This window comes from Panthera leo, chromosome A3, assembly GCF_018350215.1.
Source record: "Panthera leo isolate Ple1 chromosome A3, P.leo_Ple1_pat1.1, whole genome shotgun sequence".
NCBI lineage: Eukaryota > Metazoa > Chordata > Mammalia > Carnivora > Felidae > Panthera > Panthera leo.
The window spans coordinates 28,289,329-28,315,511 of NC_056681.1; the positions used below are offsets into that span (position 1 = coordinate 28,289,329).

The window sequence follows — 26,183 nt, forward strand, 5'->3', positions numbered from 1 at the left end:
GAGCAGGGGTGCTCCGAAGCCGGTGCCCCTCCTCCAGAGCCCCGCACCGCTCCCTGGCTCTAGTCACCCCTGCCTCGGACCTGCAGGCAGCACGTGACGGTGGCAGGCTCTCAGAGACCTGTGTGTCTTGGAAAAGCGGCGGTCTCACCACTGCTTAGAAGAAAACCAGGCCTGGTGGGTCACGGGACCAAGGATTCTGGAATTTTCAATTACTTTTGAAGAAGGGCTTCTGTTCAAAATCAAATCTTTATTCAAAAGAAGTGAAGGATTAGGACTCTGGCCAGTTTGTGACACACGGCAAGTACAGGAAAAAGAAAAAATCCTCTCAAAGAATGTAGTTCTGTTCTCTCAAAACGTGGAACTGTGTCTCTGGTGGAGGCGAAAATCTTGCAAGAGCCCCAGCTGCAACTTTAAGAAGTGTTGCGCCGACCTGCCTACGTGTCCGGCATCTAAACCCGCACAGAGAATCCCCGCCTGTGGGCCTCAGTCCAGCTCAGAGTCGGAGGCTCAGCGGAGGCCCGGTATCGGTGGCCGCCCCACGTGACCCTGCGTGGGACACGCCCCCTCCAGACGACCCCGCCCCCGGCAGCAGGCCCCTGGAACCCGGAGGACGCAGGACGCTGCTCTCCCCTGCAGGAGGGTGGGAGGGCTGCGCTGCCCTCCCCTGGCGTCAGGCATCTGGGATCGAGTGGTCCATGGTGTGGTGGAGCAGGGTCGGGGACAACCTAGATACAGCAACAATGACAGTCGCCCAAACCGGCAGCACCTTCTCCTCCCCACTAGCCCATACATCCCCCACGGGGTCCTTTATTTCCATTTCTGAGACTTTCAAATCGCCAGAAGCCACCAGCTCCCTGGAAGGGAGGGCAGGGGAGGGCAGGCCGGGAGCCTTGAGGAGGCTGAGGAGGTTGGTATGGCTGTGGGCAGGGGGGTGAGGGGGCAGGCAGGAGGGGGGCAGCCTTACTTTTTGACCATGTGCTCGTAGATCACGGTGGGGATGATGGTCAAGGTGACAACGCTCCCGGCCATGGCCAGAATCTCTGTGACCTCTTTGTCCTGGGGAGGAGGTGAGTGAGCAGTCACCCCGGGGGCAGAGGAGGGGTCAGCGCGGCCCCAGCCGGAGGACCTGCTGCCTCTAGGTGAGACTCCCAGGCAGACACCCAGGACAGGCCCGGGCCTGAGCAAGAACGCAGGCCCGCTGACCTGAGGACCCCTGCCCACCCTCACCCTGAAGGCCAGTCCTGTGGGCCCGAACATACCAGGGTGTCAGCACTGCTCGCCCCTCCCACCAGAGAGCTCCCAGAGCCCACATTTTCTATCCCATCTCCCTGACGCAGTCACACTCAGGTTCTGGCCCCAAAGCACAAGGAAAATTACCATGCGCAGGAACCATTAGGTGCACCTGTCCACCCAGTGGGCTCCTGGCAGCCAGCCAGCTGAGCCGAGCCCTCGTGGGACCTCTTCCTCTTACATCCGGTTGACCAGTAAAAAGAGAAAGGCCTACAGATACCATTCAGACCATGGAGAACAAGAAAGGACAAGCCTCCATGCAAAGCGGGCCAGATAGATCAAACTCTAAAGCTACGGCCACAGAAGAGCTTCGGCTCTTACTCTGAGACCGCTGACCTTTCACATACATCGAACCTGGCTGTGCGCTTAGTTGTCGCGGGACAAGTGGAGAAGACGTGTGAGATCGGACTGGTGACAGTGACAGGGTGGAACTAGATCAGCTTTGAGAAGCAAACCATCTCCGGCTCGGAGCCTGGAGCCTGTTTCCGATTCTGTGTCTCCCTCTCTCTCTGCCCCTCCCCCGTTCATGCTCTGTCTCTCTCTGTCCCAAAAATAAATAAAAAAACGTTGAAAAAAAATTTAAGAAAAAAAAAAAAAAAGGGGCGCCTGGGTGGCGCAGTCGGTTAAGCGTCCGACTTCAGCCAGGTCACGATCTCGCGGTCCGTGAGTTCGAGCCCCGCGTCAGGCTCTGGGCTGACGGCTCGGAGCCTGGAGCCTGTTTCCGATTCTGTGTCTCCCTCTCTCTCTGCCCCTCCCCCGTTCATGCTCTGTCTCTCTCTGTCCCAAAAATAAATAAAAAAACGTTGAAAAAAAATTTAAGAGAAGCAAACCATCTCAAAAAGCATAGCGACCTGGGGCCCTTCAGGAAACAGACCCAGTCCTCAGAGCAACCAGCACCATGGTCTGCCAGGATAACTAACAAGTTCATGACGATGCCTTGAGCCTCTGGCGGGGAAGAATTTGCCGCACATTTTAGACTGACTGTTCTCCAGAATAGTGAAGATCAAAGAACTGGAAGGCCTGGAAAGGAGTGGATTCTCTAGGACCCGAGAGCAACGGCCACTCGCAATCCTTACTGGTGTAGCCAATTTTGGGGGCATAAGGCCTGACCCCCAAGGGAGGGGAGAATACACAGTGGGGGGCATCTTAGACCCACATCAGGAAGAACTTCCTGGCCACAATGCTTATGAGCCAAGAGCGCAAGCCTCCAAAGAAAGGGGGAGACTGTCAAGCGTGGAAAGCACATAAGGGACGGGATGGCCTGACGCCGGCCCTTGACAGGGGCCGAGAACGGGCTGAAAAGCTTGTGCCTGCTGTGGAGTGAGAAGCCGCTGCTCAGGCCACTTCTGCCGGGGGCGGGGGCTTGGGGAGGTTGGAGCTCTGGCCTCGGGTGAGGAAGGGACCCTCACTCTAAATCACACCTGCGACAGAACTGCTCTCGGTCGAGGTGCAGTGAGTCAGGATCAAACCACTATTCAGGGTGACCTGTTCAAGCCACATGACTCGCCATCTCTGTGGTCTGTTCCCTGAAGGTGCCCACCCCTCAGTCCGTGTCCACTAGACCCTAGACCCCTGCTCCTTCTTGCTTTTTAAAGTGATTTTTTTTAGAGAGAGAAAGAGAGCACAAGTGGGGGAAGTGGGGGGGGGGGGGAGAGAGAGACAGAGAGAGAGAGAGAGAGAGAGAGAACGCATCCCAAGCAGGCTCCATCCTGCCAGTGCAGAGCCCAACCCGGGGTTCAATCCCGCAAACTGTGAGATCATGACCTCAACCGAAATCAAGAGTCAGACACTTAACCGACAGAGGCAGCCAGGCACCCCTCCTTCTTGCTTTTTAAAGATGAAACTCACCACACACACACCCTCAAAAGATGAACAGAGGTCAGAGTGTATTTCCGAACAGTCATTTTCTAAAGCATCCCTATTACTGACCGTGAGCCAGTGTGCAAGTAGATGTGCCGAGGGGGGAGGTGCCCTGCAAGCAGCTGCCCAGCCCGGCGTCCTGTCCTGCACGTGCCCTCTCGCCTCTCGCCCCTCCTTCTGCCTCTCCTCTGGCCTCCACGTGGTAGTGACAACAGGAATATTTACTGAGCACTTAGCCCGCGCCTGGCACTGTGCTCAGAGCTCTACCTTCCTTGTCTCACTGAACCCTCGCAGCAACCTCAGGATGAGGAAATGGAGGCTCAGACGGGGCAGCAGCCTGCCCACAGACACAAGCCTCCCCTCCACCCGGCAACCTCCCAGCCCCTCCGGTCCCGTGTGGCCCACCTTCAGCCCGATGACGTTCTGCCCGTTCACCTCGCACACGGAGTGGTTGGTGAGGAGCCCGTTGCGGGCTGCGGAGCTCCCTCTGGCCACAGAGACGACCTTTCCCTTCTTGATGACGAAGCCAACGTGGCCCGTGCTGTCCTTGTGCATGGTGACGGTCCGCTGGAACGGCCTGGCGGGCAGAGACAATGAGCTGCCTGGGACGCGGCTGGGGGCAGACAGAGAGGCTCCGGGGGCCAGGCCACTCACCTGTCCCGAACGACCATGACGATCTTCTCGGCCGATGCCCTCTTCAACACCCGGTGGGCTCTGTCTGTGCTCCAGCCGGCACAATCACACCCATCAATCTGCAGGATCTGATCTCCAAAGCGCAGCCCCACGAGAGACGCAGGGCTGTTGGCCTTCACCAGCTGCACAAAGAGCCCCTGGGGGAGGCGGGGCTCCACAGTCAGCTCCCCGGCCCAGTCTGTGCCCAGGTCCCTGTGCTGCTGTTCTCCTCCTGACCGCCTAGGAGCTATGGGGCACGGGGACCACAGCTCTGCGTGGGCAGGGCAGCAATTTTCCTGGGGAAACACTTTCCTGGGGAAGAAACGCTCCAGGCCGCGTAGCCAGGGAGCAGCTTTCAACCCTGGCTGGAGGCTCTACCCCCAACCCCCGGACTGCATGGCTTCTTGTGATGGCATCGGCACCCCTGGCTTCCACTGTCTACAGACAGCTGCCTGGAAGCCAGATCCCTGTGATGGAGGGGAGGGCGGGCGGGAGGCTCTGAGTAGCAGGAGCCCAGGAGGGGCAGGTGGAGGGTCCCTGCTGCTGGAGCCCAGTGTCAGCCCTAGGGCCTTGCAGGATGGAGACTGAGAGGAAGAGCCTGGGCTTGGGGTTGGGTGCGCCTCGGCTCCCCTGCCTGCTCTGTACCTTCCTTACCGCAGACAGGGCCCCGCGCTGCCCCATCTTGGGCCGGTGGCTGATACATTCGGGGATGCCCCCTTCTCTCCTGCCCAGCCCCCAGCCCTACCTGGTCGATGGCCTTTAGCCGCAGGCCCGTCTTGCCACGCTCGTCCTTGCACAGGTGGATCTCGCGCATTCCAGGCTTGATCTCTGCACGCCGCGCACCTTGGCTGTTCCCAGACACCGGTGCCACCAGCTGGCCCAGCAAGGGGCTAGAGCCCACCATCTGCACACACCAGGGTGGGGTCAGCCGGCCCCTGGGGCCTCGTAAGGATGGGGAAAGGAAGATGTAGTGGTCCCTGGGCCCTATCCTATCCCCAGACCACACTCCTCTGTGGGGGCCGCTAGGGGACATGGCTCCATGAAGCCACTAGGGGGCGTCAAAGTCTACACCGCTGAAAAACAGCCAGGGAAATGACGAGAGACAGAGAGAGGATGAGTATACAGAAAGGGGACCCTCATTTTGCAAGGTACATTGGCATCAGGAGAGGACCCCTTTAAAATCCACCTAAAAATAAAAGAAAATTTCACAGCAAATAGTGAGCAACTGGGGGTGGGGGGGGGGGGGGAGGCTCAATTTGGTTTTTGTCTTGAAAAAAATTTAAGCAAAAAGTATAAAAATGAACGCTTTCCCCCTAGGCCAAGAACCAGGCCGGATGCCCACTCTCACCACTACTGTTAAATACGGTACTCGAACAACTGGCCAGAAGAATAAGGCAAGAAAAGGAAATGAAGGCATACAGATTGGAAAAGAAATAAAATGGTCCCTATTTGCAAATGCTATGTTGGTCTACTAGGAAATTCCCAGGAATCTACAAATAAACTCCTAGAACTCATCACTGAGTTCAGAAAAGTCACAGGATACGAGATCAACACACAAAAATCAACTGTATTTTTTATATACTAACAGTGAACGCATGGAAACTCATGCGCCTAGGAGCGCCTAGGTGGTTCAGTCGGTTGAACGGCTAACTCTTGGTTTTGGCTCAGGTCATGATCTCACAGTTTCATGAGTTCGAGCCCCATATCAGGGCTTGGGTTTCTCTCTATCTCCCTCTCTCCCTGCCCCTCCCCCACTCATGCTGTCTCTCTCTCAAAATAAATAAAAACTTTTTAAAAAGTACAATACCAACTATAATCACTCAAAAATAAAAAACAGGAGCAGATCCAACAAAACATATGTAAGAACTGTATACTGAAAACAAAAACCAAGAAATGACTGATAAAACATATCAAAGCAGATCTAAGTAAATGGAAAGGTATTTTCTATTCATGGATCAGAAGAACAAAAATATGAACCCTGACCTAAGCCTCACACCTTACACAAAAATTAACTAAAATTTAGATAGACCAGAAAGGCCTGATCAACGAAAGAAAAAAAAAATCCATAAATTGAACATCATCAAAATTAAAAAACTTTTGTTCTGCTAGAGATCCTTTTAATAGCTTGAAAAGAGAAGCTACATTTGAGAGAAAATTTTTACAAACGACATGTCTGACGAAGGACTCTAGAATAAAGCGCTCTCCAAACTGGACTTAAAAAAACGAACAATCCATTGAGGAAAATGAACAAAACCTACGAACAGCATTTTACTGAAAAGAATTTACGGCTTGTAAACAGCACAGGAAAAGATGTTGAGCATCATGAGCCATCAAGGAAATGCAAACTAAGACCGCGATGAGACATCACTGCACACCTGTCATAACAGCTAAAATTAGTGATGATGCTGGTGAGGAAGAGCCGGAGTGACACGTGTTGCTGGCAGGAAAATAAAATGGTACAGCCACTACGGTCACTCTCAAGATAGTTTAGAAGTTTCTTTTAAAAATGTAAACATGGGGCGCCTGGGTGGCTCAGTCGGTTAAGCGTCCGACTTTGGCTCAGGTCATGATCTCGTGGTCCGTGAGTTCAAGCCCCGCATCGGGCTCTGTGCTGACAGCTCAGAGCTTGGAGCCTGTTTCAGATTCTGTGTCTCCCTCTCTCTGACCCTCCCCCGTTCATGCTCTGTCTCTGTCTCAAAAATAAATAAACGTTAAAAAAATAAAAATAAATAAATAAATAAAAATGTAAACATGCACTTATAGGGGCGCCTGGGTGGCTCAGTCGGTTGAGCATCCGGCTTCGGCTCAGGTCATGATCTCACGGCTCGTGAGTTCTAAGCCCCGTGTCGGGCTCTGTGCTGACAGCTCAGAGCCTGGAACCTGCTTTGGATTCTGTGTCCCCCTCTCTCTCCACCCCACCCCTGCTTGTGCTCTGTCTCTCTCTGTCTTTCAAAAATGAATAAACAGTAAAAAAAAATTTTTTTTAATGTAAACATGCACTTATCATATACCCTAGCAACTGCACTGCCGGACATTTATCCCAGAGAAATGAAAACGTATGTCTGCACAAAAAACTGTACACAAATACCCACGATAACTTAGTCTGTAATAGCCCCACACTGGAAACCACTAAAACGACCCTCAGTGGGTTAAACAAACCTCAGTACCTCCATACCGTGGAATACTACTCAGCAACAAAATAGGGTGAACTAGGGGAGGTGGGTGGGGGGCAGGGGTATAGGTGATGGGGACGAAGGAGTACACTTGTCGTGATGAGCACAGGGTGATGTATATGGAACTGCCTGCTGAATCACTGTAGTGTATACCTGGAACTAATATCACGCTGTAAGTTAACTACACTGGAATTAAAATGAAATGAAATGAAATAAAAGCAAACAGGGGAGCCTGGGTGGCTCAGTCAGTTACGCATCTGACTCTTGACTTCGGCTCAGGTCATGATCTCACAGGTTTATCAGATCAAGCCCCATGTGGGGCTCCATGCTGACAACTCAGAGCCTGCTTAGGATTCTCTCTTTCCCTCTCTCTCTGCCCCTCCTCTGCTCATACACACATACATGCTCTCTCTCTCTCAAAATAAACAAACATTTTAAAAAATAAAACCAGGGGCGCCTGGGTGGGTCAGTCGGTTAAGTATCCGACTTCGGCTCAGGTCATGATCTCATAGTTCAATGGGTTCGAGCTCGGCATTGGGATCTGTGCTGACAGCTTGGAGCCTGGAGCCTGCTTCAGACTCTGTATCTCCCTCTCTCCTTCTGCCCCTCCCCTGTTTGTGCTCTGTCTTTGTCTCTCAAAAATAAATAAACATTAAGAAAATTAAAAGAAATAAAGAAATAAAAACAAATAAGTAAAATGGGATGAGCTATTAATACAGTCAATAACCTGGAAACATTTCAAGGGCATTATACTGAGTGGAAAAAACCAATCTGGAAAGGATTCCATTTATATAACATTCTGAAACAAAATTATCGAGGCAGAAGACAGACTAGTGGCAGCCAGGGATGAGGGATGGTGAGGGGGAGAAGGTGGGCCTGATTATGAAGGGTCAGCCCAAGGGAGACCTTTGTGATGATGAAATAGTCTGTGCCTCAGCTGCACTGGTACTTACGTGAGTCTATCTATGCAGGTGATAACAGTGACATCCCACTGCAGACACTCACTGTAGCAACACAAAAGACCCCCTTTCTTTACCCTGTAGTTATGCAGCCACTTCCCACATAACCACTGGGAAAACTGGAGGGAGGGTACAATCTTCTGTACCCTTCTCTGTGCTATCTTTGTGACTTCCCATGAATCTATGATTATTTAAAGATACAAAGTTTTAGGGGAGCCTGGGTGGCTCAGTCGGTTGGGCGTCTGACTTCAGCTCAGGTCATGATCTCACAGTCTGTGAGTTCGAGCCCCGCTTGGAGCTCTGTGCCGACAGCTCGGAGCCTGGAGCCTGCTTTGGATTCTGTGTCTCCCCCTCTCTCTGCCCCTCCCCTGCTCATGCTCCGTCTCTCTCTGTCTCAAAAATAAATAAAGACATTTAAAAAAACCTTTTTTAAATAAAAATAATAATAAAGATTAAAAGTTTTAAAAAATTAGAAAAATGAATTCATTTGTCATATTTTTATCAATATTTAGGTGAAACACACTCGTGTCCTAATTACTGGTAACAGAGAGGAATCAAATCAAAGGCTTCAAACTGAAGTTTATAGAACATGACTTTCCTTGCTTCATGTCTGTACTTTACAGCATGACTGTCAAGGGTCACTGGGCAGAAACACCCAGGTGTCACCAGTTTTGCTCAGGGCCCCACACGCCCTCATCCTTATGGGTTTTCTCCCATGAGGCCCTCATTCGCCAGTGGCTGTGTGTGTGGCCGCAGCGGTTCCCATCATGGTTCTGCCACTGACTTTCACCAGTTCAGGGATGGACGGCAGACAAGCACACTGACAAAGGCCCAAGGAGATGCTGGAGCTCCTTGGGAGGGGGTTTCAGTGAGGACTGAGTCTCTAAGTGAACCTATTTTCAGGAGTGAACATTTCTGTGTCAAGCTTTCTCTTGCTCCCTAAAACCATGGAGAGAAGGAATCAAGCAAGCATTATGGTTTATTTGGGGACCGGAGCTGGGTGACCAGCTACTTGCCCCTCGGCTCTGCCGTCCATGCACCTGCTCTCAAGGCACAGGCAGCTCCTTCATTCGAAGCCTGCAGGCTTGGGCTGGGTTTAATGCCCTGCCCTCCCTTCTCATCCAGCGGGCTCAGGCCAGCAGCCTGAAGCCACAGGTCAAAGGGCAGGCAGTGGCCCTCTAGCACCCAGGTCTGCAGGAAACCCCACAGCACTTTTAATAATGGTTCAAAATGAAAAGTGCTATCAAGAAACAGAGCCACAGGCATGCTGGGGAAGAGGAGATTCCAGTCGGTTTGAATGCCAGACCAACAAGGAGGAAGAGTTGGGAGATTCTGTGCCGACATTAGGCAAGAGACAAATACCTACACTAGCACCTTCTGGAATCTGAAGCAGGTTCTGCTGGACTTCTTGGCTGGAGAGGGAAAGACCCATATAATTTTCCAATTCCGCCAGGCTTGGGTACAAAACTGACGGGAAAGGAAGGGAAGGAAGAGGAAAGGTGTTACTCAAGAGTGTGAGCTTGGCCACACCTGCCTGGCTCCCATGTGGTCACTCGTTTGTATTAAGAAACAGGGCCTGGGGATGCTTTTTACTTCCAAGAATGCACAGAACACTTGCTGGTGATGTGGGTTCTCCCCTCAGAAGGGCTGAGGGGCAGGGGTCTCCCCAGGAGCAGCCTGGGACACAGAATCCCTCATAGATCACTTTGCTGTTCAACTCAATGGACTTCCTTTGGCACTAGCTGGACATCCGACGCAGGGGTGGTGCTGGGGCTGTGACACCCCAGCTTCTAGGAAATCCACGGGCTGTGGGGGCTGTGGGAGGCCGGTGTGGGACCCCAGGGCAGCTCCAGGGAAACCGCATGGTGGCCAGGAGGGAGAGAGTGGCCTGAAGTCAACTGAGCTGCTACAGGACCTAAATCACGACTTCCACCAACAACTCAAAGGACCACCACAAACATCTTGGTCTCCTCACTCGGCCACAGAAGGTAGCCCCAAATCAGGGGAGTTAGTGGCCTTCGGGTCCCCCTCAAAGGGTTCTGCTGGGAGTAAATGTGCAGGAAGCCCACAGCACAGCGACAGACAAGAGGCAAGTGCCTGGAAGTGGCCACAAGAGGTCACTGTCAGTCAGGAACACCCCTGCCCTGCTCACTCACCTGAAGGCTGGGAGACTGGCAGGGCGGGCATCCTGGGCGCAGCTCTGGCCTGGGCCTGGGGACAGGTGGGGAGCACTGGTCAGCTGTGGCCTGGGGCTCCCTGAGGCTGAGGGTCAGGGCATTGGTTATGCTGGTGGGCCTAAGGTGGGGTGTCCATGAACCTGGGAGGTATGTAGATGCGGTCTCTCTAGGTGTTCCTGTTTCTGGGGGAGGTTCTCCTCACAGCCTGTGACCCGCCAACTGTCAGGTCCCACGTACTACCTGGGACAGCCAGAACAACTGAGGCCCCTCCCAACCGAATTCTCAGTCAAGAAGTCCCAAATTCCCAAAACCCACTGGAACCACAGGTGGATAGAAAGAAGAGGAGCTTCTGTGGATGAGCTGGCAAAACACCAGACCCCTGGGGTTTACTCTGGAAGCCTGTCTACAGTATGGAGTCTACCTGTACCCAATTGGAGGAAGCACTGGGACAGAGTGGGCACAAGAGAGGCCTGTCTGCTGCAGCTGCTTGGACTTTTCCATTCCTGCTGTAACTCCATTCCCTTAACCTCTGGACACCTGTCCACCAGCAGGCCCTACAGTGGCGACCTGCATGCCCAGGGGCCCTCAACACACAACGCCTTCCAAGACAAGCAAGCCTCCCTTACTTACCTTGGGGCAGTCACAAAGGCCCCATCAGGGGGCCTAGGCTAACACGCGCCCGGTGGCTTACCTGAATGGCTTGGTCCATCTTTAGGTCCTCCAGAGATGGGTACAGCGTGGACATGTCTGCTCCTTGGAACACTCTACAGGGCACAGAAAGTGAGGAGGGGTGACAGGAAGCATGGGCATCTACCTCCCATCCATGTGTACCACTCAGGACTCTCAGGATGAGAAAGATTATCGGGAAGGCATTGTCCCCGTTTTAGAGATGGGGGAGCTGAGTTTGAACCCAAGTCTGTTTTGTTCCCAAGCCCGTGATCGCCACCCTTGCAAAATTCCATCCCACCATGTTCACCTGATTCTGGGCTATATTGGCCAGGAAGAGGAGGACTAGGGGCCAAGTCCTTCCCAGTCATGTCTCAAAGGTCAGGCGGGCTTATGAGGTCTGATCACTCAGGATCCAAGTTCAATCTGGCAGGTTCATAGCGAGTACCGTCTGCATACCTGGCCTTTGTTAGGGGTGTGCACAACACCATCCCACAGCTACACAGAATTCAGTCCAGTGTTAAAGTAGGTGGGGTCTTAGTTACAACAGAAAGGCAACAGGGTACTTGAGAATCCCTCCCCCACCCTCCACACCCCTCTTCATCTCTGGGTATTTGAGCTCCTACTGTATACCACCCATTTCCAGCCTTAATCTTAGCCTGGGCTTCCACTCTTCTCCTTGTAAACCTCTGATCTCATGAAATGCAGTGTCTTGAGTTTTGCATTTAGGCAGTAGCCCAATTTGAATGTACGAAGTACTCTGCAAGGTCAAATAAAATCTGTTTGCATCTGGCCTGTGAGCTACCAGTTCCAACCTCTGGAGGAATCAGAAGTCCATGTGGGCCACTTCAGGGAATGTGGACTAGACACTGAGAGCAGTGGGGAGCCACCAGGGGGCTTGAAGCAAGGGTAAGACATCCCAGGCTCATGCGGAAGGCCTATTGGCTACATGTGGAGAACAACTAGAGAGGAGGCAAGGCCCACTGGCAGATGTCGTAGCCCCTGGGGAGAGGCGGGAAGGTGGGGAGGTCTGCACAACAGCCTGGGGCTTAGGGGTGGGATGCGGGAGAGAAGGGATTTGATGGCAAATTAGAAGGAATGGTGTGCGTGAAGGGTCAAGGCAGTAGGTGCAGAAGGAGAAGGAGCAGTGATGGATGAGGACGACCTTGGCCCCTGTGGGTCACTCAGGGAAGATGCCCAGAGGATTTGCACCTGGGCAGGCGGGACTGGTGTCCCATCACCCCTGGCACACAGCCCACTCAGTTCCTGTGACCACCCCCGCCACCCCTTTACTGTGTACAGCTGTTCTGATGTCCTGATGACGCCACCTTCCTAGGATGGACATGAAGACCAGGGGTCCCAAATATGTTTCACTCACCTCTCAGTCTCGTTTTTTGTTTTTTCAAGTTTGAGCTAGTGCCGACCTTTTAAAGTCTGGGAAAATAAGATTCTTCACTTCTAATTTGTATTGAAAAAAAAACAAAAACAGCTGGCAACGCGAGAGCAGAGATCGTGCATGGCAACACCCAGTCCAGGCCGCGTTGCAATCTCTGCCTCTTAGACGGGGCTGCCTGTGTATTCTTGGTTCCCAAAGTTTCCAGCTGGCAATTTACACTTCCTGCTTGGCTCCTGAAGGCAGGCTGCTCCAGACCCTTGCCCTAGTCTAGTCTTTGGAGCAGAAATGATACCCTCAAAAGGAACAGAGATTGTCCCAGGGGAAGAGGGAGACTGGCTCTGAACCCCTTTAGACCCACTGGGGGAACAGACCCCTTTGTCTGTGGCCTTCCCCTGCACACACTCGGGGAGATTTTTATCTTGGGACAGTCCTCAGCAGGTACCATCTGTCAAAAACAAGTCACTGTTTCCAGGATCATGCATGAAGAGCAGATATGAAAGTAAGAGGCCAACCCTGCCCTGCTTTTTCTAACACTGAAGCAGCACAGCAGTTATATTTTTAGCGGCTGCCCTCTGGGAGAGCAGAATTGGAGATCCACTTCCTGGAAGTCACCCCCAGGCCAGGACCACACAACACCTTCTCTGCGTCTGGGACCTTCGCCACTGCCACCTTCTGCGAGCCCCACCTCAGTTTTGGGCTCTGGGCAGAACCGAGAAGCAGCTATTCCCCCAACTTTGAACAGTTTATGATACAGCGGGGAATGGCTCCTAGCCAGCAAATAGGCTGGGTCTCATTCAATCATCCCTCTATCCACTGACAGCATTTGGGTATCTACGGCGTGCCGGGGACCCTGGGCCTGTTTTAGTCGTCCTGGTCCCTCTGCTTGGCACACCACCCTTTGCTATGTGGTGGTCTTTAAAGGCTTAGCTCCAATGCTGTTTCTTAGGTTGTCTTTTTCAGGCCATCGGACCCCCTGCTACTTGGCTGGGTCTCCACGTGTTCCTAACCCTGACCTGTGCTGCCTCTATCATCAAGCTATTTATCATATTACACAATTAACATCTGGGTATTTTCTCATACTAGACCCCGCCTCACGAGGGCAGGGGCTGTGTCTGTTCACTACACTGTGCCTCCCCACCACACATGCATGGTGGCAAAAACTGTTATTTGAATAACTCAGTGGTTTTCCAAGAACAGATTGGAAATTTGTGTGGGGACTTGGGGTGTCACAAGACTGAGGGGACACTAATAACATTTAAGACACAGCGAGCAGACACCTGGACCTCTTGTAAGGCACAGAATGGTTCACCATAAAAAACTGTCCTCCATCCTGTGCAATTTTCCCAGCGTCCTTCCAAACCTTCATGTGGGCAAAAAAGCCTGCTTGCAACCTATCCTATATACAGATACGATGAGTTTTGGTGTGCCCGAGTGGCTCAGTTGGTTAGGTGACCGACTCTTGATTTCGGCTCAGGTCATGATCTCAGGGGTTTGTGAGTTCAAGCCCCACATCAGGCTTTACGCTGACAGTGCAGAGCCTGCTTGGGATTCTCTCTCTCTCCCTGCCCCTCCCCCACTTGCTGTCTCAAAAATAAAAACTTAAAAAAAAATACAGTGAGTTTTTCCTGGTTTTAATATGCAATATGTTATCCAGAAATGCATATACCAGGCTAATCAAGGGAGGTCGTACTCTGTTTTGTTCACCATTTTGGAAAATCAGTGTCAGTCCTTCTCACCACCGGTGAGTCACCAGAACACGCCCATGTGTGTCTGCATTGTGGCTGTCATCCGAATTACACATTTGTATACAAATATCTAGCCTTTGACTCGAGAAGTCAAATACAAACTGTCGGCAAAATTCAGGTGAACACTGTCTTAAGTCCAAACTTACTCATTTTACGTTAGGCACAAACATCACCTGGTGTAATCCAGTTCCAGCCTTTACAAAGTGAGGTACACAGTCTTTTACTATAAATTATTTTCATTGCCCGTGTGTCGCCTTTATAACAAATACAGGGCATCATACTGATTTTTTTTCACCCCCGGGGAACCACCGTTCCGGACGAATCCGCCTCCTCTCTCAGACTCAATTTCCCCGACTTCCGCAGGTAGGCACAAACTCCACGCACTGGGGACCGGTGGAGGCCCCGCTGGTCGCGAGGGACTGTTCTTCACCCCAGCCTCAGTTTCCCAATCTGTCACACCGCTCAACATCTCCAAACTACTCCCAGGCGGCTCCACCACTCGCTTCAAACCGGACCGGAAACGACGTCTCGCGGCCGCTGTGGGCTACCGCGCCTGCGCAGAGACCCCGCCAGGCCGCGAGGGCTCGCTGCCGCATCTAGAACGCATGCGCCTCACCCACCCAGGCCCGCGCGGCGCCCGCGATGGCTCCCAGATTGCCCCGCGGTAGCGGGGTGGAAAATGGCGGTCTTCTCTCTCTCTGCGCGGGTGGTAAGCTGGCTGGGTTGCTAGAATCCTGCCGGCCTCTCGCCTTATCCAGGTGCTCGTGGCTGGCGCCAGCACCCACAAAAAGAAATCAGGTAAAGCTGCAGAGGAAGGGATGGGAAGGCTCGATCGGGCCCCTTGACCCCTCTTGACTGGAGGCTGCGCGGCTCAAATCGAGCTTTAAAAGGAGCGCGCGTACCCCATGCCGCTGACTCCAGAGGGCCATTCACGGCCTCCAGAGGAGGGAGGAGGCGGTTGATCCGTTTCCTGCTGAGAAGATTCTGTTCTAAGGCAGCTGTGGGAGGGGAGAAGGGTAAAGACACTCCTGCGCTCCGCGCTCCCCGCTCCTCGCTGCCTGTTGCTGGAGAAGAAGGTCCCTCTTGTTCGCCAAGGCTGCCGAAGCAGTTCTCGAGTATTTCCTACCTGTTGTGACATCGTCGGCCCTCCCACTCTTTCTCTCGCCGTTTGTTTTGTTTTGTTTTTTCCTTGCCTGGCGCTGACTTCTGACCAGGTGCTTAGCTGCAGGTGTCCCCCCACCCCTACGCAGATTCACCCTGGGATCCCACCCGATAGTGGCTGAGTGAGCCCCGCTACCCAGGATAGGGGTTTGTGCTTGGCCGGGCAGATCACTTCCCACAGCCGAATTGGACCCACTGCTTCTTATAAGGGATTCGGGCAGTTTGGCTTATGGGATGCAGGACAAAAGGCTAAGGCAACCAGGAAAGCCCGATGGTTTGGGATGAATGATGAATAGGTGACTATGAGATTCTTTGGTCTAGAGAAGAGAGGTTTGCCTAATTCTGTGCGTGTGGGGGGATTTGGGGGAAAGCTTAGAATTGAGGGATCAGAAAGTTTAGAATTGAAGTTCACCAGAGGAACAAGGGGGAGGGAGAAGGCATGAATGGCATTCAAGACAGGGAACAGCACCTGAGAAGGCATGGAGGCATGAACTAGCAGAGTGAGTTTTAGTATCAGAAGGCAGTCTGGAATGAATGAAATGCAGGGTGAGTGTGGAAAGTGAGGAGGTGTGACGGCAGAAGGTAACAAGAGTCAGGTCATGGAGATGTGAATTCCACGTTGAAATTTAGAGATTTATCCTGAGGGCAGGAGTTGGGTATGGCTCCCAAGCACAGAAGCTGAGGTGAACTCACACCAGATTTCTGGCTCAGGCCACGAAATGGATTTGGTAGCCAGCTGTAGAGGGCAGCAAAGCTAGGAAAAAATGAGGTAATAAAGATCTGGAAGGCAGCTGGACCCTTAGGTCTGGGCCTCCCTATCCCTGGAGTAGCACACTCCACTTCCACCCTCTTGAACCAACTTCCTACCTCCCTCCCTTCCCTCTTTCCTCCCTCCCTCCTGGATTGGATTTGTGCTGTGCTGTATTTGCCTATCTCCCTCCCCAGTGCCTGGCACACAGCAGGCATCCAGCTACTGTTTCTTAAAGGAATGGAAAAGACAGAGGGGGAAGAGAAAGCCAAAAAAAGTCCTTTGAAGAGAAACCCTGGGCCTAGAAAGGGAGGGAAAAAAAAAAAAAAACCAACAAACCAGTGCCCTGATGAGGTAGATTGAAAGGCTGCCTCCTACGATCTGACAGTGCTCAGTTCAGTACCGGCTTCCTGCAATTAATTGGCTCCTCTGAAAGGAAAATAACCCATCTCTCTCAAAGGAATTTTCCTTCCCCCTGCACTTCACAGAATTTCCATCCCTGAGTTTCTGTGCTTTTTTTGGATATAAGCAATACCACCACCCACAACAGTCCAGCAGTCAGGTCCTTGGAGATCAAGAGGGCTGACAAGGGCGTCAGCTTCCATCTTTGGACTTTGGGATGAGAACACTCCTTTGGCACACCTTGTTCCAACCGGCTGAAACTACAGGACTCCTACTTGTTCCTGTGGACAGCTCATCCACCCTTCAGAAGACAGTGTGTGCGGGAGGGAAGCGTGGGTTAGTGTCAGAGGAATAGCTCCTAGAAGGCCAGATTAGCCCAGGGAAGTGGGGAGTTAGAAAGGAAGAGGCTGTTGCTAGGCCACCAGCAGGTACCCTCCTCCCCCTCAGGGCTGTACCGCATGCTGGAGAAAAGCTGTGAACGTCTACAGGGAATGCAGGTGCTCCCAAATGCAGGCCCTGGAGAGGCAGAGCAGGAGCAAATCCTGGGAGGCAGGCAGGACTGGATTCGGACTGCTGCCTCTCGCTGGTGCAAATAAGCACGGACAAGTCCCTTGTGAGTGTCCTTTTGTGATACAGGTAACAGGGTGACAGTACTTGCATCACAGAGTTGTTGTGGGGACGTAAAGATCCTTAAAAAGAGGGGCGCCTGGGTGGCTCGGTCGGTTAAGCGTCCAACTTCGGCTCGGGTCATGATCTCGCGGTGTGTGAGTTCGAGCCCCGCGTCGGGCTCTGTGCTGACAAGCTCCAAGCCTGGAACCTGCTTCGGGTTCAGTGTCTCCCTCTCTCTGCCCCTCCCCTGCTTGCGCTCTGTCTCTCAAAAATAAATAAATGTTAAAAGAAAAAAAATTAAAGATCCTTAAAAAGAGAGATCTGTATAGAGTGCAACTTGGCACGTAAAGGGCATGCAGTCATCATTAGCTATTCATTCAGGACCTTTACTGAGTAGCTACGTCCTTGGGCTGTTCTACGTACTGAGGCAGGGAGCAAAAGGAAAATCTGTCCTTGAGGAGGGTTTCTTTCTAGCTGGATAAGTGTGTTTGCTGTGGTAGGAAGTGATGGGGAGAAAGATAACGCAGGATGGAGGGTGGAGTGTCCAGAAGGGCCTCACTGCCAGGTGGGGGTGGCAAGTGACTTGTGTAAAAGCCTAAAGGGGTAGGGAAGAGCAGGAAGAGTGACGAGGTGGAGGGCGTGGCCACTGCGGCGGCAGCCCTGAGGTGGGCACGCCTGTTGTTTCGAGGTCATCTGGCTGGTGAGACTGGAGTCCATCGTTCGGAGGGGGAGCAGTGATGAAGAGGTCACAGGAGGAGTGAGCAGGCCAGTTCCCCAGGATTTGGCATTTACTCTGCTGAGATGGGAGCCACTGGAGAACGTTGAGCAGCAGAGCGACATGGTCCAACTTAAATTTTAACAGTCCCCCCCTCTTGTCGACGTTTGGAGAACAGACCAGAGGGGCAGGGGTGGACGCAGGGAGCCCCGGTAAGCAGCGATGGTGCTGTCAGAATCGTTACTGGTTTGGAAATCAACATTTTTAGACAAAGAAAAACTAGGTAAAAACAAAAAAGAATTGTTTTAGTTTGGGCCGCCCCAGGTAACGAGCCAGTGTGGCAGCCTCGTCTGAAGCACCATTTTCTGAGACTGTGCTGTGCGGAGGGCACAGACTCTCCCCTCACGGCCATGAGCTCATTCAGTTCTCCCGACGGTGTGTGTGGGGAGTGGGGGGAGAGGTTTCCAGTCTCCACAGGAAGAAACCAGTTCTGAGAAGGTCAGGCCACTGGCCCAGCTCCCCAGCAGCTTTTTCCTTGCCGTGGTAGGGAAGTTGCTAGAAACCGCTTCAGACAGAGAAAACAAGTAACAGACCGAGGCCTGCACTCCCAGTGCCTTGTGGAAACCCACTCTTTGCCTGGCCTTCCAAAAGCACACTTCAAGGAACAGAGTGGGGGGGGGGGGGTCCCATCTCTCGAACACTGGCACAGGCCATCAGAAGGAGCCCGCAGCCCTCACGGTGTCTGGATAAAGATCACTGGGCCCTCGAACTGACCCAGGGCTGGGGTCAGAGAAGGAGACGCCAGTTCACATTGTGCTCCCAGAGGGAGGCACCTTGAAAGGAAGCTGCCTGGGAACCCAGGAGGGTCAGGATAGCGAGAAAGCAAGCCTGACTCGGTCCCAGTCAGTACAGGCCCCCGCTCTTACCTGCCGGCCAGATGCTGCCGAACGTCCTTTTCCGGCTACTGCCAAGAGAGTCTGTTCCCCTCCCTGGAGGGTGGTGGCCCTTGTTCCAGCCAGGTTCTGGCTCTGGGAAGGGTGGTGCCCGCCCCGCCCCCTGTCAGCTGACTCAGCCGGGTGGACCCAGGTAAGAGCCCCGTGAGCCTGTGAACCAGGCAGGTCACAAGGCCCAGAGCACGGCTTGGGCCTTAGTGCAGATGTGGAGGCGGGGTCAGGGGCACACAGCTGCTGTTGGGAGGGGTAGGAACCAAGACTTCTGGGCCTTGAGGAAATCGGAATCGGATTGAACGTCCCGTCCTGCTGAACATGAGGATGGTTTGATGGGTATCCGGGGTCTTAAAAAACGGCCGTAAGTTGTGACCCAGCGTTTCCCCTCTAGGAATGTGTTATAATAAACTAGGCATTGAGGTCCCATCACCACACTGCTTATCACAGGGAAATCCGGAAATCCCAATGCCCATCCCTGGGGTCTGGTTAAACACATCCATGCTTTCAGAAGGTCACAAAGCTGTTAATGTCATTTAAGGGAAGACAGCAAGGAAATGTTCCTGAGACACTGGCAAGATATTGAAAAATCAATGTTGTGATTCTGATCTTGTGTTTGGTTTTCGGGTTTGTTTTTTTTTTTTTTGAAAAGCGGATATGCATTGCCAACAGTCTGGGAGGACATGTACTAAAATGCTGGAAAGTCTGGATGGCGGGGTATGTGTTCCAAGGTGCTGAGGGTGGGGTGGGTTTGCTTTTAAAGTTAGTTTTTGCTTTGAATGCTCATGATTTTTGTAAGGCGGGGAGCAAATTAAGTTTGTTTTTAAAAAAGTATTTAAGGACGCCTTGGTGGCTCAGTCAGTTAAGCCTCCAGCTTCAGCTCAGGTCATGATCTCATGGTTCACAGGTTCGAGCCCCGCGTCGGGCTCTGTGCTGGCAGCTCAGAGCCTGGAACCTGCTTCGGATTCTGTGTCTCCCTCTCTCTCTGCCCCTCTCTCGCTCGCGCTCTGTCTCTGTCAAAACTGAATAAACATAGAAAAAAAAATTTTAACAATAAATAAACTTTTCAAAATAATAAAAATAAAAAGGAATTTAGATAGGTTGTCTGCAGAAAGAGCAACAAAAGCCGTGTGCTGGGGTGGGAGGGGATTTTTTCTAGTACCCTCTTTGGTGCCTCTTAAATTTGGAAAGATCCGACTGTATTACCTATCCCCCCAAACAGTCAAATAAAATCACATAGCAAAGTGGGAGGAAAATAATTCAGGTCCTATTGGGTTTGGTTGGACACAGGTGCCTGTCACATTTGGTGCCTGGAGAGGGCCTGGGGACCTGCGTGCTGGGCAGTCCCGTGAGGAATGACGCAGGGCACCCACCCAGGGTGGGGTGAGTATCGAGACCGCTCACAGGACAGGCAGGCTCACGTCATAGTCCCCATGACGGGCCTGGGCAGAGCTGCACTAGCCTTGGGCGTCCGTCACATCCTGACTGGGGACCCAGCTGGTGTTCAGCCCCACGGAGGAGACACTGCCAGCCTCTGGGGGGCTTACAGCCAAGAGTCCTACGCAGGAAACGGAACAGGAACCGGAGCAAGAAAGGCAGTTGCCACTAATCGAGCACTTACTGCCCCCTGTGTTTTAAAGGCATCGTCTCAATGGCTTATATCCTCCCTGCTAAGTAGGTGTGACAGGCAAAGTGCCTCTCAAGTTACACAGCTGGAAAATGGCTCCAAGGTCATGTTTTCTCTTCAGTGAGACAAATGCCACTTGAAGCTGAGGTGTGGACATACCTGAAGGCTGAGCCATATGGGTCTGAAGCAATAAGCCATGGGGGATGGACCAGGCCAGGTCTTCAAGGCCAAAGAAAAGTAGGAAATAGCGAGTCTAAATGAACCACGTGACCGCCCCCCCAACACACACACACACACACACACACACACACACACCCCCTCAGTTCACTCGGTCACAGTCTGAAAGGGTCTTTGAGAGGAAGCCAACCCAGAGGGTAAGGGACTTGCCTGTGGTCACACAGCACGTCAGCACAGAGCTGGGGCAAGAACTCGGGTCCCCTCACCCCCACCTGCATGCAGGGGCTTCGTTCCACTCCACGGTGTTCTGGCCACCTCCCTTTCCCACGTCTCCCCGCATCCAGCTACCCGGGAGGATCTCTCGGGGTCATGCCCCTGCCCACAGTCTTCAGTGGCTCCCTACCAAAGGGTCAGGACTGAACTCCCAGACCGGACATGGGGCCTCCACAGCCTGTCCCGTTACTGCCTTTTCAGGCGGAATCTCCCCCCCCCCCCGCCCCCCCCCCCCCGCCCCGGTCTCACGTACACTTCACACGTCCGTACCTGTGCCTGCCTGCTACTTCTGGAACGCCTCCCCTGCCCCACCAGACCACTCCTCTTCCAGGAGGGCACCCTGGTCACCCGCATCCGTGGGGCCTTCCCAGCCTCTGAGCTCCGGGTCAGACTCTTCCTGTGTACGTTAGGCTGCCAGTTGAACCCAAAGCTCCCTGAGGACACGGCCTAGTTACTAGATCTATAGCGGCTGTTTTCAGGATAAAAATGGGAACTTGTGCTCCGACCAGGATATAGTTCTGCTGTTACACATGCGTGTGAACAATCTTCAAAAGTCTAAGACACGGGTATCCCAATATGCAGCTGTACGCTCAGAAACCCCCTAACAGCGCCCTGCTGGCCGTTCCCGCGGAGCCTAGACGTCGCAGACAGCCACTGCCACCTGGATTTAGCCTGTGGGGTGAAACCTCTGTGCCGTCTGGAATGGGCGCTCTGGGAGGGCAGGGGCCCGGCCTGTGGGGCTCTTGTCCCTAGGGCCCAGCACTGTGCCTGGCACACAGTAGGCTCTTTGAAGTGTTTGCTGAACGAACAAACGAATGCCCCTCTATCAGTTACAAACGCAGTGGCTCACCCTTATTTAACAGATGGGCTGCCTTGGGGCATCTGATCCGAGGCCCAGATCTGTGACATTGAGCACGTAGTACACTTGTCTCAGCTTCTGTTTCCACATCTACAGATAGAAGTAGCGGTACCTGCTTTACAGGCTCATCCTGAGGGTTAGATGTTGCCAGCCTAAGACCCAGCTCGATCAGCACACGTTCAGTTTCTGACTTCCTCGTGGAATCGGTCTGGCTGTAAGTTACCGGAACACAAGTCATCTGGCTCAAGTGAAAAGGCAGGTGCTCTCTCTTCCTGGAAGAAGGAGGAATGGCTGCTGAGCAGACAGAAGCACCAGCTGTGGGCCCCTACCCTCTGCGTGGACTCCGGATGGCGGGGCCCCGCCGCTGCACCCACGCCACTGAATGCTGGCTGGCAGAGCTGTCTGTGGAGCTCCTCTGCATGTTGGGCATCTCCGATTCTTCCCAGCGGCCCCCAGATTTAGAGAGCGAAGTACCTTGCCCAGGGCCACACAGCCTGAGTGGTAAGGCCAGACCTTGGCTGTAAACTGAACAAAGCTTCCTGGTCTCAGAGTCTCCCATTCCTGAGCAACTGGCCATAGAAGTTTGAGGTGGTAGCTGGCGGCCCTAGGGAGTCAGAGGTCCAGGAGGCTGATGTCCCACACTCCCTCGCACTTGTACCCCGCTTGGTCCCACCCACCACCTCAGCCCCTTTCCTGGAAACACAGGCACCTGCCGGAGACCCCAACCTCTAACGCCCTCACACTACCCCAAGGTGGTATCTTATTGTATGGATGCGGAATCCCACTCTGCCTGGATTTAAATCCCTACTCGGGCCACGCGACCTTACACAAGTGACTTTACCTCTCTGGGCCTCGGTTTCCCCACCTGAGAGATGAGGAGAAAAATTTCACCTTGTATTTATTAGCACAGATAGAGTACTTGCATAATGCCTGGCTCATGGGAAGGGCTAACTAAACTTGGACCATTCTAGTATCTATGTTATCGGATTACTGCCTTGCTGAAGTGAGAAAAGGATCCATTACTGCTGTAAATGTGATCAAAGATGAACCCTGCAGAAACTCCCTGCATCCTTTCTGGAACATAAGTCCAAGTTGGACTCTGCCTGAGAAGGTTACTGTAGAAGCTTCTGGTGAGAGTGAAACCAATGTCAGGGGCCCCACTACTGTGCTGGCTCAGCCACATGGGCCCTCACCACCCTCCATTTTGCTTCCCAAGAGCAGTGGCCCCCGCCACTGGCAGCACAGACCTCTGGGGGGGGGGGGGGGACATGTGTTAACAATACAGATCCCGGGGGCCCCTTCAGCCTCGCCACATCCAACTCTGGGAGTGGGGTCCACGAATCTGCCTTTGACTCCCCTCTCAGGTGATTCTGACATGAATTACACGAACGCTACCCTCTGCCACGTCTTCCTGACCCAGTTTCTTCTCAGTCCCATGCCAACAACACGCTGGGTGCGGGGCTTCCCTTCCCCGACCTCCTCTGACCCCCCAAATCTGTCAAAAAGCGACCTCCGGAGTGTTGTAACAGGAAAGGAAACCAAGGCTCAGGGGTAGGCCGTGGAGCCAGGGTCACGCCGTCGGGAAGTCACAGAACGGGGATTGGAACCCAGAACCTTCATGCTTTCCCCTTGCGAATGTGTATCCTTAAAGGTGCTGGTGCCAACCCCAGATCTGGGCCTGGGTCTCCTCTTGGGATTTCCCAGCAAAAGCTGGTTTTGCTCCAGCCAGGCTCTGGCTGGAGGCACAGAGAGAGCAACCAAACACACAGGGAGCTTGGGGTAAGGGAAGGCCAGCAATTCAGGGAAGAGCCTCAAAAGGGAGGGTCAGTACTTGGGCGCGGGGAGCAGAGCCAGCGGGGGTTTGTGGCTGCGGTCAGCAGAGACCGGCCGCGGGTTACTTAAGCAGGAAAGGAACTTACCGAACACCACTGGGGAGCCAACGGGCTAGAAGAGTCAGAGGGCCAGCTTGGAGTTCTCATGGCTTCGGCCCCCTGCGTGGGGCACTGAGCGGGCAGCCCATCCCGCTGACACCCAGCCGTGGTCAGTCCCTGCAGACCTCTGTCCCTGATGACTCCAGAAACTGGACGGAGGCACCACCAGAATGGGCCTATGTGCCCCTGCCTCCTTGGGTCACGGATTCCTCCAAAGGTCTGTGCAGGGGACTGTGGCTGGTCGCACCTGGGTCATGTGCCCAGGCCCTCACTGCAAAGCATGCTGGTACACTGGGGCTCCTCTATTGGAAGCATCATTAGGTGGGGGACTCATCTGATACGGGAAGGGGCTTTGAAAATAGGGCAGCCAATAAAAATGACAGGTGTCCACTAAGACCAGGGGTGGGGCTGACCCACCAGTCACTGAGGGCTTCTGTGCACCAGCCACTGCATTAAGTGGTTCACATCCGTTACTTTAATACTGTCTACAGGAATAATGCCCCGTTTACACGTGAGAAAGCTCAGGCTCGTGCGAGTGGCGGGTCACACTATTGACCCCAAGTCCATCAGACACGTGGCCAGGGCTCCTGACCACCCACGCATGTGTCATTGCCTTGTGCCTCCTGGGACTGAGACTAGCCCACAAAGCCCGACTGCACGCTTGCCTGACCCTTGCCTCCAGCCTGCCTCCTCGCACAGAGGAGGATGATCCCCCAGCACTCTGGGAGGGGCGTGGGGCTGGTATTATTGCCCCATTTTATAGACGGGAAACCTGAGTACAGTTGGGGTGCTTATCTGGCTCACGGTGGAGTCAGTGCAGAGCTGGGGTCTCTCCCCACTGGGCAGCTCTCTCTGCCTCACATCCTAGCCGCCCTTCTGCAACCTGCATGGAAACCCAGGTGGGAAAACCACCCCCTACAACGAATGTTTGCCTGGCAGAGCAGTAGTCCTGGGGATGGCTGTGGGGTGGAGGTCTGGGGGACTGGGGCAGAAATGAAGGTGAAGAAAGTTCTAGAAGGCATGTTCAGAGCCCCACTCCCCGGGCTGTCCAGTTGCTCCTGGAGAAAATGATCCCAGTCCCCTCAACCTGCCCAGAGATCCCTCTTGTCAAGGCCCTTCTGTGATGTACCTGATACCGCGGGCCTTCTCTAGCTGGGCCCCAAACCACGTGAGACATGTGGCACACCTTCCCGGGGAGTCCGTTTTTATAGGATGTTTTGTGAAGCATTCATCCTATGCCACGTCTCCCTGCCCTTCACAATTGTCACGCTCACTGCGTAGGACCTACACTGTCCAGGACGGCGGCCAGTGCTGCGGACACGACAGCTACAGTCCAGACGGCAGGAGGGAGGGGGTGGGACAAGAACGACACCTCCCGCTGGGTCAGCCTCCTACAGGAAGCCCACCTGGAAGCAGACCTCAACTTACTTAGGCAAGAATCTAGATACACAGCTACACAGCTGCATGCGGATCTGGGAATGGAGTCCGCGGGCTGGGCACGCTGCCAGGGTAACACTGGGGTTCTGTTATGAAGGAAAAGGGGGAACATGGATATTGGGTGGGCAGCGATCCGTCTCAGCCGCTCATGCCCAACGTGCTAAGATCCAACAAAGGGCCAGCCCAGTGTCACCCCGGTCCCTGCCGGTCCTGGGGTACCATGTAGAGTCGGTTTGGGCATTTGGTATTCTAGACCCGTGCCAGACCTCCTCTCTCAGGCCTGTGAGCCCCAGGAGGCAGTATTCGTCTCCTCGATCACCCCAGAGCCAGCTATCAGGCAAACAGAGACCACCCATACAGCTCAGAGCCCCCCGAAATCATTCAAACTAGCCAATCCTAAACTGTCCGCCTTGCCCTGTCTTGCCTTTCCCACGGAAACCCCAATAAATGCCATGGTCCAAGCCACACCCCCTCCTGTCTTCTGCCTCCCGCCTACCCTGGTGTATTTCCACGAGGTCCTGCATGGCCTGTGTGCCTCCTGCCTCCTGTCTCTAGGACCTGTGAGTGTTAGAAACTCCTCTGGGGCGCCTGGCTGGCTCAGTTGGGAAAGCGTGCGACTCTTGATCTTGGGGTTGTGAGTTCGAGCCCCACACGGTGTAGAGATTACTTAAAAAATAATAATAATAAATAACAAGTCTCCTCTGTGTTCTCACCAGACTGACCATCTCGTGAAAGAACACAAAACAGGTCTTTAGGGACAGAATGTCCCCCACACTGTTTCTCCCTTCCACTTTGGTTTTGCTTTCTGGAGATTTCTGCCAGTCTCGGTAGGCTGGGTCACACTGCACTAACAAACAGCCCCACATCCTAGTGGCTCCTAACACTATTTCTCATGTACATGGCATGTCCACATAGGGCTGGAGGGCTCTCAACCGCTTCCCATTCCGGGGCCCAGGGCAATGGAGCAGCCACCATCTCAAAAGCTGTCAGTAGTCACGGGGTCTCCACCTGGCAATAATGTCCCACCCTGAGGTGACAGATGTCACTTCTCACACTTCCTTGGCCATGGCTAGTCACATGACCCCACCTAATCTCAGGGGACAGAAAGGCGTAGTCCCACCACATGCATGAAGGGCAGAGCATGGGAAGGAATATGGAGAATGACATTAACAAGGACCTCAGGCCTCCGTCTGGGGTGTCTGCCAGGCAGCTGTGACCACCAGAGCTCGGGCAGGGGGAGCAGCTGTGCCCTGGGGTGCGGCACACAGCCCAGCTGAACCTACCTAGGGCGAGGGGGAACTGGAGAGAAGGAAAGACACGACGTTCCAGAGCCCGGGGCTGTGGTGCCTGACAGTCCTACCT

The 26,183-nt window shown here is 53.5% G+C and overlaps 1 protein-coding gene across 10 annotated transcripts; it reads right to left on the bottom strand.

Moving 5' to 3' along the window:
- Positions 1–18,945, bottom strand: SDCBP2 (syndecan binding protein 2). 10 transcript variants are annotated; one of them, XM_042931393.1, is made up of 10 exons: positions 12,176–13,667; positions 11,108–11,295; positions 10,823–10,895; positions 10,111–10,165; positions 9,321–9,421; positions 4,568–4,726; positions 3,805–3,980; positions 3,556–3,727; positions 965–1,056; positions 1–725 (listed from the first exon to the last, which is right to left on the bottom strand). In XM_042931393.1, the coding sequence occupies exons 3-10, from the start codon at positions 10,874–10,876 to the stop codon at positions 671–673; spliced, it is 864 nt and encodes a 287-aa protein (XP_042787327.1). In that variant the 5' UTR covers positions 10,877–10,895; positions 11,108–11,295; positions 12,176–13,667; the 3' UTR covers positions 1–670. The 10 variants fall into 10 exon arrangements, with proteins under 10 accessions (XP_042787327.1, XP_042787323.1, XP_042787322.1 ...); XM_042931389.1 differs by lacking the exons at positions 11,108–11,295; positions 12,176–13,667 and adding an exon at positions 18,500–18,945; XM_042931388.1 differs by lacking the exons at positions 11,108–11,295; positions 12,176–13,667 and adding an exon at positions 14,220–14,537 and having other exon boundaries at positions 3,586–3,727.
- Positions 18,946–26,183: the final 7,238 nt, after the last annotated feature.

Coding starts and splice junctions, on each gene's coding strand:
- SDCBP2 (XM_042931387.1), bottom strand. CDS start 14,407: ATGTTGAGCGGTGTGACAGATTGGGAAACTGAGGCTGGGGTGAAGAAC. Junction 4,727..9,320: donor AGATTCCAGAAGGTGCTAGT/GTAGGTATTTGT, acceptor TGGTGTGTGCAG/ATGGTGGGCTCTAGCCCCTT. Junction 3,728..3,804: donor GTCATGGTCGTTCGGGACAG/GTGAGTGGCCTG, acceptor TCTGCCCGCCAG/GCCGTTCCAGCGGACCGTCA.